Raw genomic sequence first — 13558 nt, forward strand, 5'->3', positions numbered from 1 at the left:
TAAAACTAAATAACAATAATAATAAGCCTCTACCACCTCTTGTCCCATCACAACCTACAGTTCTTCCTCTCCATGGAACCACTCAACTCAACATCCTATTCTCTCCTCAGTAATGGAGCTGAAAGTGCTTTATTAATAACCTTTTGTCCTTTAAGCCCCCGCCACTCCTCAATAAGAGTTCCTGGGCACGTGACATACCTGGTTCAATTTTACTTTCTCTCCCTGCTGTATGCTTCCACGGGGAAGAAATCTCAAAATAAACCTAGGTATGAATTTGACTGGGGAGGGGAAAGAAGGGCCAAAATATTGGCAACTCGGGGTAAAGAAGAAGAGAAGCAGGGGCCCTGAGTATACCAGAAATTACCACAGAGTATTTAAAACAAAGTTTAAAATAAATAATTCCATAAAGATTCATGCAGATGAAATGAAACCTCCCTGGCACTTACAGACTCAAACACAGAATGTCTTGAGGTGAACGAGATGCCTACTGTAGGTTTCAGCTTCATGGGCCTCTCAAGGTCCTATCCTGATGACAGTCTCTGCTTAGGTGAAGGCCAGCACAGATCCCAGAGAGAGCCCCCCACCCCGCCCACCTGTCCCCTCACAGCTTACAGTGTTCCGGAAGGAGTGGCTGCGGATGGGGTCCTCGGCCGCGAGGGCAGCGCTGCTCAGCATGATGAAGACCAGGATAAGGTTAGTGAAGATGTGGTGGTTGATGAGCTTGTGGCAGCCCACGCGGATCCTGCAGGGGAAAAGCCATTGCATGGACTGGACACAGTACCAGACAGGGTCCGAGCAGACCGGCAAGCAACTCCAGCCTCTGGGGACCCTTAAGGCTATGTGGCCACTCTGTGGTGAAAGATCAAGGCAGATGAGAGCTGTCTGCTATGCTACCCGTGCAAACCTGAACAACCTGACCATCAGCCCTATGAAACCCAAAGACATAGCTCCTGGGAGTAGGTGGTACAAATGGCTCTCTGCTGAGGTTTCCTCAGAGACCATTTAGGCCTTAAAAGTGGGGATACCACCCTCCTAAAGATGGGAAAACTGAGGCTTAAGGAGGTGAAAAAACTTTCAAGGTGACACAACTACTAAGGACCATGGGAAGATTTCCAATCCAGTTCTGTCTGACTCTAATGTTTTTTCCACTATAATATGAAGCCCAACCACTTATTTTTCCTACTTCTAGAAAGGAGACCAAGGTTAGACCTCATCTCAACGGTTCACAAAGAATGAGACCATTTCCTTGCTTGTACTGTGGTCTGGCTTTGTTAATATATGATCTACAATAAGTAAGATTTGGTGAAATCTCATGTTATGTGGACATTTTGTCATAAATGTTATTTTATTTTTTATTTTGGAGTTGACCTCCAGAAAGTACTCCTTAGAAAGTTAAGTGAAAGTTACAATGTCATTTACTAACATGCAAGGATCTTACTGCACTGTGTCCTAGAATCCTCACAGAGTCCTCGGCCCCAGAAGGCAAGGGAGGGCAGTGTGTGTGCCCAGCACCACAGACCCCAACATCCAGTGAGGGCTCTGTGTGCCACCCGAATTGCTATGGCCCCTGGTGTCCTGCGGGGGAGTTAGTGCTAGACGATCCCTAACCTCAACACCTGACTTTAGAATTTATAGACTGTTATTACCTATAGAATACACGTAGGCTTTTCTTTGAAAATGTTTTTTCATCTTCAAAACTGGAATCAATGGTGGAACAACATGATAAACATAACTAACGTCACTGAACTACTGAACTGTTCACGCGAAGAATGCGGAAATGGCAAAATATGTGTTACATATATATTTACCACAAACCAAAAAAAAAGAACTCGGAGTCAACTTGATATGAAGATGACTCCTCACTTGAAATCCTCCGTTTCAGGGCTGCTTAATGCTGAGATGGACCCCCGGGATGCTTGCCAGCTAATTAGCAGCCAAGCCTGGGGAACCCTTCTGAGGCAATGAGGGCAGGAGTGCTCACAGCTTTAGAGGAAAATTAGTCCATTCCTTTAACATACGGATTACACGGTGAGCTACAGGTGTCAGCAACATCGGTTTAATAACCTATTTTAAAGGGATACCCAAATTCTTAGCAGTGATGAGCTGTGAAAAACTACCATCAAATCTTCAAGTCTCTAAAGGCTCCGGCATGCCCTGCTTCCCGCACCTGGGTCTCCCTCCCTAGGGCCTGTGAATTATACAAAGCTCTTCTCTCTGACAAGAACTACTTCTGCAATTCTAGACACCTTCCCAGGAGCCATATATTCCCTCTGGCATTTCACTTTATCCCAGATGATTTAAAACCTAGAAACCAGCTAGTAAATAAACTTCTCCCTCTTACAGTATTTATGAATAACTACCATGTTCCTGGTGAACACCTCATCATTTTAGTATGAAAAATGCTATTTCAAGCAGAGTGTCATAGAGCTAACTCGAATAGCTACAACCTATAAAACATTATTGAGCAATATTACTTTATTGTTAGAAAACTCAATAGGGAAAAAACAATCAACCAACTGGGTCTCAGGAGGAAGATGCTGTGCAGAACTTGGTCACAAAATTCTCATCCACAAAGCATCTGAGCGGAAGATTCACTCATTAGAACAGGGTCTTATGGAATGGAAAGCATTTCACAGGTGACAACACATGGACCACCAGAGCAGTGGGCTCCAGCTAGAACATCTTGATGAGCACAAAGCATTTCACCACTGCTTTCACCAGTGTGGGGGTTAAGCGAGGAGGGGAATCTTGCTCCTCCCAGAACCCTGTCACACCTCAGCCCCTTTGTCCAGGAAAGAGAAGGCTAGGAAGAGATGAACAGAGGGGAAAGGCAAGACTGGAGCAGGAGAGGGCTGGGGGGCACCAGAGATGGTGCCAGAAGCTGACTTGAGGGGCACCAGAGATGCTCAGGTTCTGAAGGGGCTGAGAGAGCTGCTTTCCCTCAATGTCAGCCCCAGCCACCCTTAAGCAACTACGTAGGGTCACGGTGAGATGCGCCAGTGATGGGGCTGAAAAGGGTGTATTTACGGGTTGGTCTTGCTAAGAATGAAGAAAGCGCTTCCTTCAGGGATGGGAATGATTTTCTCCTTCATGTTTAACTCTGAGATTCTGCGAGGACGGGGACCAGCAGGGACCTCGGGTTCATCCTCTTCCTCCTCCTCTTCCTCTTCCCCTACTTTAAATGAAACATTTTTTTAATAGGCATAAAATAAACAATGATCGCATATGGGATTACTTTTCTCAATTTGACATTAAAATTCAGCTTAAACTTTAACAGTATTTACCAGTATACATTAATCAAAGCCGTCCTGGTTCCTCAGAACATGAACTGAGTGTGCACAGGGGGCTGAGAAGTGTCCCCATCTGGTGTGTGCTTAGTTGTGGGAATGAGGCTACCAACTGGTTTAAGATGCGACCACAGATAAAAGGTGGCAGCAGTGGGAGTCTCACTGCCATCCTCCCAGAGCTGGCTATTTCACCAGTAGCCTTCTTGCTCAGTTTTGCCTGAAAAACTTTGTATGGGACTTCAAGGTCACTTATGATCAGTTCCCCAGACTCCCCAGTCCCACCTAAATCAGCCAACTCAGTGAAAGTGCCAGCTGACTAAGAACCTCCTAGACTCTCGGCTGCCTCCTGCCGACTTTTCCCAGCAGAGGTTAGGCTTGCCCTAATCTACTCACACTTTCTCTCCTCATCACCTGGAACGTGTGTTACATATGCTGCCTGTGACGGAGGGAAAAATGGAGTTAGCTGGTCCCCTGGGGGACTGGATCCATGACCTCAGTCACCTCAGCTGCCCAGTGTGTACCCAGCTTGGCTAGCCAGCCTCAGACACAGCAGCTGATCACAGTGTCGTGGTAAAGCCACATCATTCGCGAGCTGATAGCCATCTCTGGTCTCCACTACCATACCTGGCACATCACAAGGTGGGTAGGGGTCCTTGTCCTCATCCTCTTCTCGGTAGTCATCAATTGTAACCTAGGGTGAAAGAGGTGTCTTGAGGGAAGGGGAGGCTCTGAATCAATGCACGTCAGAGACGCAAAGTGAAGAATCAAATCTGTCATTCAGCACAGGGCAGAAAAGTTCCCTCCAAAGTGTGTGTCTGTGTGCACATGTGAAGGGACAGGCAGATGTCCCCAAGATGGTGATTCTGCTTAAGACAGAAGGTCTAGGGGAAGAGGACAGATGAGGAAAACTGGTATAACCCCTACTCAGTCAGGTTAACCCACCCCAAGAAGCACCCGGTCCTTTTCCTGTCTCAGCACTTGTCACACACACCACACAATAACTGCTTTTCAGTTTCCTGTCTCCCTATGAGACTAAAAGCTCCATGAAGGCAGGGACCTCGTCAGTCTTGTACATTCCTGAATTCCCAGTGCCTGACTTACAGCAGCTGCTGACTCAGTGAACAAATGAATGAAAAATCTAGAGCTGTCCTTCGTGGGATACAGTTCCTCAGTATAGTCCTGAGGGCACCCAGACCACCTGATTCTGAGACTACCCCTGGGAACAGACATCTATTAATAATCCCTGATTTTAATTTGTACTGGAAGATGCTAACATCATCCTGACCACACAATTCCAATAAGGAAAAATAAGTCATCAGATCAGTCAAGTATTAATCATACTGTTTTTCTGGCAAAATGTTGGTTCAACAACCAGCTGACTGCATAAATTCAACCATAATCCTCCAGGACTTGTCTATGTGGTGTTTCATATGCTCATAACAAGGCATCACATAAGACATGTTCATGGTCCAAATGAAGCATTTATGGAGATACCCACTGGACTGAATCACTGAGAATCAAAAGGGAGAGAAGTATTTCAGAATAAATACCTTGTTGTCACTGTTGGCTATCTGGTTGACTTCTGGTTTGTTGTTCTTTTTATTTTCCAGGCTCTCTTTTCTACAGAGAAAAGAACACAAGGAACCAAAGAACCATATTGCTATGTATAAAAATACTAATCAAGATTCTGAGTCAACAGTGCCCCGGTGAAGGACAGAACTTAATTGAAAACAACATTAACAGTAAGAACACAGCATGACCTGAACTCAGAGCTTCCTGTTAATCTCCACGTGCTGGATTCACTACACAGACCATCTTATTAGAACTCTCCCCCAAGAGCTAATCAGCACTGAATGCATCATTTATTTTATGATGCCAAATTAACTGCAGCATTTCTTTAGGCGTGGTGATGTGTGCTCCTGCTCTCAGCTCTGAGGGAATGAGAGCCAAGGGTCTGGCTTCCATCCATCCTTTTCCGTCTGCCCAACATGGTCCACACAATCACCGCAAAACACCAACATGGGGACTGAGCTATTAAGGAGTAAGAGCAACTCCGCCAAAAACACCAGGCCTTACCTGTGGTGGGCTCCCTGAGGGAGCTGCCAAGTACAGCCCATCAGCAAACACCTGAGGTGAAAATGGGGTTACCTGGCAATCTTTTTCCGCTCTTTTTCTTCTGCTTCCTCTTTCTGAGCAGTGTTCAAACTTTCAGCGTCAGCCAAATTGTCCACGGCGATGGCCAAGAAGACATTCAACAGAATATCTAATTTGAAAATTTTAAGGGTACAACACATTTTCAAATGCTTCCCAGCCCAGGGCTGATTGCTCCCCTAGGCCCATTGCCGCTCCATTTAAAAAATAGTGTATCAAATGAGTTTTGATAGTCTAAATATAATTCTCTCAAATTTTGCATTATGGCCAACAATGCCAATCCCTCTACATACATTCTGTGAGGTGCCAGTAGCAGGTGACTGTCCCTAGTTCTATTCTCTTGGTAAAACCACAGAGTCAGAGCTATGAGAAACAGTTTTTGTCAAGAAAACTAGAAACCTGTAGAAGACAGTCTGTAAAGAAGCAAAATTAAGATTCACTAAAGCCCATGAAAACCTACATTTGCCTTTATGTGTGTATGTATTTACATTCATACATGTGTGTATAGCTATGATATACATTGTTGACCTACTGCCATCAAATCAATCCCAACTCATAGTGACCCCATAGCATTTCAGAGGTGTAAATCTCACGGAAGCACGCCGCCACATCTTTCTCCTGAAGAGCTGCTGATGGTTTTGAACCACCAACCTTTCAGTTAGCTATCTATAACATAAACAAGGTGTATAAGACCAAAACCCATTGCTGTTGAGTTGATTCCGACTCATAGCGACCCTAGAGGACAGAACAGAACTGCCCCACAGGGTTTCCAAGGCTGTAAACCTTTATCGAAACAGAATGCCACATCTTTCTCCTGCAGAGCAGCTGGTGGGTTCGTACCACTGACCTTTCAGTTAGCGGCCGAGTGCTTAACCACTGCCACCATGGCCCCTTTTCTTTCAAAATAGACTCCTCAAAGGCTGTACATTATTTAAACGATGATCCCATTGCACAAGACAGCCTGAGACTTGCTTGTTGGAAGTGCCCTTCAGAGTCGGCTACTGACTATAACATGCTTGACTTACTGCCAGATGATGCTTAGACTCTTCTTTTGAGTATTCCCACTGGGGCTAAATCTTTGACTATGGTGGTTGAATTTGATTTGTCCAAACAGTAAAAAGTTAGGTGATTGAACAGCTGATTTTCAGGTCTTTAGCTCTTACTATAAAGTTGTATGCTTGGTTCCCTTGAATGTTTAAAAAAGTATCCTGAGCAAGGTGTTCAAATCAAAAGAAGCCTGCTTCTGACTCAGCAGCAGTTAAGTACCCTTTTGAGAACTGCAGGGATCAGAGGGCAGTAAGTCAAGATGGTCCCTTTCTCTAAGGCTTCTCTCAGAAGGCTCCAGTGCCACCTGCAAGCAAGACCGCCAGGAGCCCAGGGGCCCCAAGACAGGAGAGGTGCACCACTGTTGCACAAGACCTGTGCACTCTGAAGTCTCAGGAGGAGTTGCTGAATGCATAAACAAACATAACTGAACAACAGACTGATGAGACAGCTGAGAGTGGATGTCATGCTTGACTAATCTATTCAAGTCTTTAAAGAGGATAAAAATGTGAGAGAATTATATTTAGACTTTTGAAATGCCTTTGATACACTATTTTTTTAATGAAGCTGCAATGAGCCTAGGGAAGCAATCTGCCCTGGGCTGGGAAGCGGGCTGGTAACATGAGGCTCTGCTGGATGGACACGTGGTAATTGTGACTTAGATAGAAACTAGGGCTGGAACTTTACTGAGTATTCCCATCAATGAAGAGATAATGTTATCTCTAGCCTTACAATGACATTAAACTCTTCCGAATAGTAATAAACTACAGGAAAATCTTTTAAGCTTGCAACAGATGGTTTCCAAGATGAACAAATACCCATCATCTGCATTTAGAGACACCATGCAGATTCTCCTAAACAATGCTGTGCTCTGGAATTCATTCAAAGAGATCTACCAAGCCCTTCTGATGGGCCAGGTTCTGCTGGAGAGACAGGAGGAAACACGGAGGACTGGAGTCCCAGCGCCCAAGGAGTGCTCATTCAAGTTGATGGAAACAGAACATTAACAACTAAACATTTCAGATAGTGATAGGTGCTACAAAGAAAACACAACACGTAACAGGATAGAGCAGCCAGGGAATACTTCTCTGCAGACTTAAGTCCAGTATGTTGCTTGGTCAAAAGAGTTAATCATAGGGAAAGCAGAAAAAGAAAATACTTAAATCATTCAATTAGCAAACATTACTAGGGGCCAACTATGTGCATGATCCTGTACTGTAAGCCATGAGTGACGTGAAAAAGAGAAGATTCCTGACTCAAGACACTTATCATCTAGTTAGGGGGACAGAGAAGCACCCACCCCAAACGCCAATACAGGGCAGAACCTACGTGCGCTGAGAGGTTTTTGGGTAAAGTCTGATGGGAACTCAGTGTGGGGAGAGCTCATTGCTGGGCAGGAGACAGCACAGAGGCGGCTTCCTGGAGGAGCAAGCACTAGAGCTGAGCCAAATGACGCTGTCATGGATTGAACTGTGTCCCCCAAAATATGCGTCAACTTGGCTAGGCCATCATTCCCAGTATTGTGTGGTTGTCCACCATTTTGTCAATTGATGTGATTTTTCTATGTGTTGCAAATCCTGCCTCTGTGATGTTAATGAGACAGGATTAGAGGCAGTTATGTTAATGAGGCAGGACTCAATCTACAAGACTGGGTTTTATCTTAAGTCAATCTCTTTTGCGATATAAAAGAGAAAAGCCAGCAGAGAGACAGGAACCAGGAGAATAGCATGTCCTTTGGACCCAGGGTCCCTCCGCTGAGAAGTTCCTTGACTGGGGAAGGTTGACGACAAGGACCTTCCCCCAGAGTTGATGGACAGAGAAAGCCTTCCCCTGGAGTTGCCACCCTGAATTCAAACTTCTAGCCTCCTAAACTGTGAAAGAATAAACGTCTAATTTCTCTTTGTTAAAGCCATCCACTTGTGGTATTTCTGTTATAACAACACTAGACAACTAAGACAGAATTATAGGATTTGCATGTGTTGAGATGGGAGTTTCCAAAGAATATCTTTAGCACACTGCACTGTCCTTGAAGAAAATCAGGGCGGGTTTGCACTATGGTTTCCACACCAAAGAAAATTCATTAACAAGTAAAAGAAGATTAAGGGGGAAAACACCTACAGAAATGTGGGACTTTTAAAAAAAAACAAAACCAAACCCACTGTCGTCAAGTTGATCCCAACTCATAGCCACCCTATAGGACAGAGTAGAACCGCCCCATAGAATTTCTACGAGGAGCGTCTGGAGGATTCAAACTGCTGACCTTTTGGTTAGCAGCTGTAGCACTTAACCACTACGCCATCACTGGGACTCTTTTGGAGAATCCAAATTAGGACTCTTTAAAGTGAAAGGATGAAGATCAAGAGGTGGTATTTATGTTTGTACAATTACTCATTCACCAAAAATTTATTGAGGGCCTCTGTATGCCTGGTCTTGTGCTAGACATGGCAAACTAAGATATAAAACAGATACAACTGAAGGTTACAGGGTAATGAAAGGTCTGGATCAGGGCAAGCAGAGATCTGAAACAGATTTCAGAAGTCTAGAATCAGAGGGAGTCTCTGGGCAGGGAAAAGGAGTCACAGAAAAGTTACCCAAAAAGTTACCCAGCATGGTATAGCAGCTAGCCAGTGGGCACTTGACCCCAAAAGACATACAGATCATTGAAGCAAAAACAGGCTCAAGGCAGCTCAGGTTACTCCACCAAAGATGGTGCCCATCAGCTATGAAGGGTCTTAAGAAGACATAGATGTAGCCCTAACCTCCTGAGATGATGATATGGAGAACAAGTCATTTAGTTTTGCCTTAAGCCATCCCTTGAGGCCCACACAGGAGACTGGACACTGAGTTGGATGCTCACCCAGCACATAAGCTTTCTCTGCCCTTCCCCTGACTTGCTCTCACTTAGCCAGCTTTCATCCCTCAAAACCTAACTAGAGCTCTGCTTACACCACACTGTCCCCGTAGCAGTAATGAAGAAAAAGCAGGTGTTGAGCTAACAAGGTAAGGGCGTCCACGTCCCCAGCACAACTGCTACCACCACCACCACAGGGAAATTCAGAGAGAGAAAAACAAAACAACAAAGCCCTGGCGAGTTGAAGGATACAGTTACCGCAAATGAAGAGGATGATGAAGTAGATGCAGACGACCATCCCTGAAGAGGACGGGCCCCCATACGCCATAATGCCGTCATACATCACAGCATTCCAGTCTTCACCTGTCAGGATCTAAGAAGCCAAAGCTGCTATCGCCAGGCAGGGAGTCACCACCCACATTTTTTGTCCCCGACCCAGAGAGTACACAGTTGATGTGTCTCTCTCCAGACCTTGGTTTATGCACTTACATACACATAGATGCACCCAGAGCAAACAGGCAGTTGGTGTCTTCTCTGGCTTTTTAAATAGAAGAATATCGTACTATGTAAAGTTTTCTGCAACTTGCCTTTTGTTTCCACTCAATAATTTACTCTGGAAGCCCTCTATGTCAGCTGTTGTGGGGTGTCGTCGAGTTGATTTTCAATTCATAGAGACCGCTATGTGACAGAACAGAACTGCCCCAAAGGGTTTTCTCGGCTGTAATATTTACAGAAGCAGTCATCGGGCCTTTTGTCCATGGAGTTACTAGGTGGGTTTGAACTGCCAACCTTTAAGTTTGCAGCCAAGCATTTAACCAGTGTACCATCAGGGCTATGTCCGTTGGTTCATCTAATTCTTTTTAACTGCTACATAATATTCCACAAAGTTAATGAGCTGTGGGAATACAGAATTATATCTATGACACTTTAGAAGCAGGGGATTTACAAATAAGCATGCATAACAATTTTAAAAATGCTATCTTCCAGAGAAAGAGAGCTACTTTATCTTCTATCTGGACTAGATACTCTCAATTTTTAAAGTGTCATGGATCACAATCAGAAAAATGAGCAAAGGACTTGAAAAGGTAACTCAACTCACAGCAAAGGATCTAGAAATGGCTCTAAGCCGTATGAAAAGACATCTAACTTCACTCCTGATAACAGGAATACCAATTAAAACTATAACGAGGTACCATTTTCACTTATCAGACAGACAACAATCAAAAAGTTAAAAGCCACTGTGGTGGAAAGGTAGCCAGAACAGGTAGTTTCCACACGGCTGGTGGTGTGACTGTAAATAAATACACCCTTCAGAAGAGTGCTCCAGCAACAGTCTCCATGTTTAAAATGGACATACCCCTGAAACCAGCAGTTCTACTTCCGGGAACTTATCCTATAGACTCACTCTCACACAAGTGCCACATGCGGTACCTTCAAGGTCACCTCCTGCAGCCCCCTTTATAAAAGCACAAGACTGGACACAACCTAAATAAGGGGATGGGTTACAAATTACGGCACATCCACACCACAAAATCTATGCAGGCTTTAAAAGGAGCGGTCAAACATTTAGAGGCCAATAAGGAGGGCTCTTCGGGACACTTTAAGTGGTAAAAGCAAGGTGGAGAACAGTATGTAAAGTGACCACCACTTATGTAAATTCATCTGTAGGTGGATAGGTGGGCAGGTGGTTAGGCAGGTAGGTACACAGGCAGACAGACAGGCGTAGACAGATTTATATCTATGAACAAATACAAAATAATACAAAAGAAACTGTTTGATGGCAGTTGCCTCCTAGAAAAGGAAATTGGGGGCTAGGTGGGAGGGAGACTTGTCAACTTTTGTAATACCTGAATTTTCTACCATACACATGCATTACAGAGAGAAAGTGGGAGAAAGATTTCTCTGAGAGAAATGAAACCAAAAACAACAGCAACAACAAGTGATCAGTGGCCAAACACTAACAATAATTCAAAAACTAAAACCATGACCCATAGCAGTGACAGTAATTCCATATACCTCAAAATGACCAAGTGGGAAAGAATCTTAGAGATCATTCCCTCTAGTCAGTCTCTCACTGTTTCAGAAATGGATAAGTGACTTGTCTGAGATCATAGAACTGGGTACAGTCAGAGCCCCCACGGAAGCCAGGTGCCCACAATCCTTCCCTTCACACCACCCTGCCTCTCTGGCACAGCTCTAATGCTCACAGACATTGCATGTGAAAAGCAATGAGAGCAGAGGCATCTTCTGAACTCATCTGTCAAGGGGTTCAGCTCGCACCATACAAAGAGGGGGTCGAGAACACCTAAGCTTCTAGTCAGGTGGGGCGGAGAGCAAAACACTGCTCTGAGAGGCACAGCCGTCTGTGCGCCCCTAAGACACTACCACGCCTTTCCCAGCCCAGTGCCAGTAAAGGTCCAACAGCATAGGCATCATTGGGTTCTGTGCGTGTCCCTGTTGCATCGCAGGAGGGAGGACAAAAGGGGGCGGGAGGCTCTCACTGCTCTTTGATCACCCCAATTCCTCTGACTATACACCAAAGCATCAGGGATTCGGGATTCACTTCTTTACATAAAGCAGCCATACCAAGGATTACAAAACTTGCTTTCAGTTAGAAATTAGCAAAGAAGAGTATTTTAGAGCCTGTCCCACAGAAATCTCAGAAACCTCACCAAATCAAACAAGAAGTTTTAGTTAACTGCTTTGTGATAAATCTTGTAGACTTAAAAATACAGAAAAAGAGACAATTCAAGGAGATCACATCACACAGATGGCTGGGATACAATACAGAACGAATGACTTCAACGGCACAAAATGTACCAGAGTATGACTAGGCAGAGATTACAAATGAGATGCCACCAGGTCTTTTCACTGAGCTGTGAACAGACAGGAAGTAAGGCAGCTCTGGGTACTGCTCACGATGTGCTTTTCAGGGAGAGGGCGAAGGGAGGGCTTACCTGGAACACTGTTAAAAGCGCTTGAGGGAAATTGTCAAAAGTACTCCGCTTGGTTTGCGTTTCATCAAAATTAAACTTGCCGCCAAACAGCTGCATCCCAAGTAAGGAAAAGATGATGATGAAGAGAAAGAGCAGAAGCAGCAGTGAAGCGATGGACTTCATGGAGTTTAACAAGGACGCCACGAGGTTGCTGAGGGAAGTCCAGTGCCTATAAGTCAAGACAAGGGCGTGAGTGCCAACACCTCGAGCAGGACAGAGCAGAACATCACATGACCAGGGGATGGAACTGGTCTCCACTTCATATTCAGAAACACTGGCAGCAAGATATAGGTTTCCTTACCTGGTCACTTTGAAAATTCTTAAAAGGCGCACACACCGAAACACGGAGATTCCCAGGGGAGACATGATTTCCAGTTCCACTAAAATAGTTTCGGTAATTCCACCACACACCACGAAGCAATCAAACCGATTGAAAAGAGAGACGAAATACGCCTGGAGTCCCAAGCTGTACATTTTTACCAACATCTCACAGGTGAACAGAGCCAAGAGGACTTTGTTAGCGATATCTGCAAAGACAAAGGGACACGATGTCCTTGCGATCTCCTTGTGGGGATGCTCAGACTTGTCTGTCCTCACAACTGGCTCCCCACCTGTCCCTACAGGAAACACGATCTCCTCCAGTGCCTCTGCCCCTCTCTCTTCTACCTCACCCATTACAGTATCTTAGGCCTGGGCAACAGTGTGGTACTAATGCGTATGGTCTGTTGGTCTGCCAGGGTTAGTCCTGCTTCTGCTGCTACCTAGATGTGTGATCCTGGACAAGTTCATTGGTATCTCTGGGTCTCAGTGTCACTGAGTGTAAAATGGGGTTGTTGGTGCTAGTTGCCATTGAGTAGATTCTGAATCAACAGGGAGGGGCAGTTTATCACATAACTTCTGAAGCTTTCTAGCCCTAAAACTCTACGATTCTGCATTTAGATCATCATGCTGTTTTTTGTATCAATCACATGAAAAAAGACCTGCCTGGGCCTTGCTCCTAGTACCATGAAATGAGAAGCAGTCGCATATCAGTGTCATTTCTATTAGCAGAAAACACCAGCAAGCAGGTTGGAAAGTTAGATGGAAGCAGATCTGACTCAATGTAAAGAAGGAATTTTCAATAACTAGAAACTGTCAAATGCAGAGGGGACTGTGTCCATGGACAAGCTCTCTTCTACCCCATTGCTGGGGAACAACAATCACTTGTCCAAAGTACTATGTAGGAAAAT

The 13558-nt window shown here is 44.8% G+C and overlaps 2 protein-coding genes across 2 annotated transcripts in view; both read right to left on the minus strand.

Moving 5' to 3' along the window:
- The window catches only part of LOC135228542 (voltage-dependent L-type calcium channel subunit alpha-1D-like), a 40404-nt gene extending 27181 nt beyond the window's left edge, over positions 1-13223 (minus strand). The window contains exons 1-5 of the mRNA XM_064275183.1: positions 12631-13223; positions 12291-12498; positions 9429-9706; positions 4838-4907; positions 3907-3978 (exon numbers count right to left, since the gene is read on the minus strand). Of these exons, the coding sequence (XP_064131253.1) occupies positions 3907-3978; positions 4838-4907; positions 9429-9706; positions 12291-12498; positions 12631-13004 (1002 nt within the window). The 5' untranslated portion in view covers positions 13005-13223. The remainder of the gene's footprint in view (positions 1-3906; positions 3979-4837; positions 4908-9428; positions 9707-12290; positions 12499-12630) is intronic.
- Positions 519-4376, minus strand: LOC135228466 (voltage-dependent L-type calcium channel subunit alpha-1D-like). The gene is made up of 3 exons (XM_064274379.1): positions 3912-4376; positions 3028-3175; positions 519-742 (listed from the first exon to the last, which is right to left on the minus strand). Exons 2-3 carry the CDS (start codon positions 3090-3092, stop codon positions 544-546), a joined length of 264 nt encoding a protein of 87 aa, XP_064130449.1. The 5' UTR covers positions 3093-3175; positions 3912-4376; the 3' UTR covers positions 519-543.
- Positions 13224-13558: the final 335 nt, after the last annotated feature.

The sequence above is a fragment of the Loxodonta africana genome, chromosome 22, assembly GCF_030014295.1.
Source record: "Loxodonta africana isolate mLoxAfr1 chromosome 22, mLoxAfr1.hap2, whole genome shotgun sequence".
Classification (NCBI taxonomy): domain Eukaryota; kingdom Metazoa; phylum Chordata; class Mammalia; order Proboscidea; family Elephantidae; genus Loxodonta; species Loxodonta africana.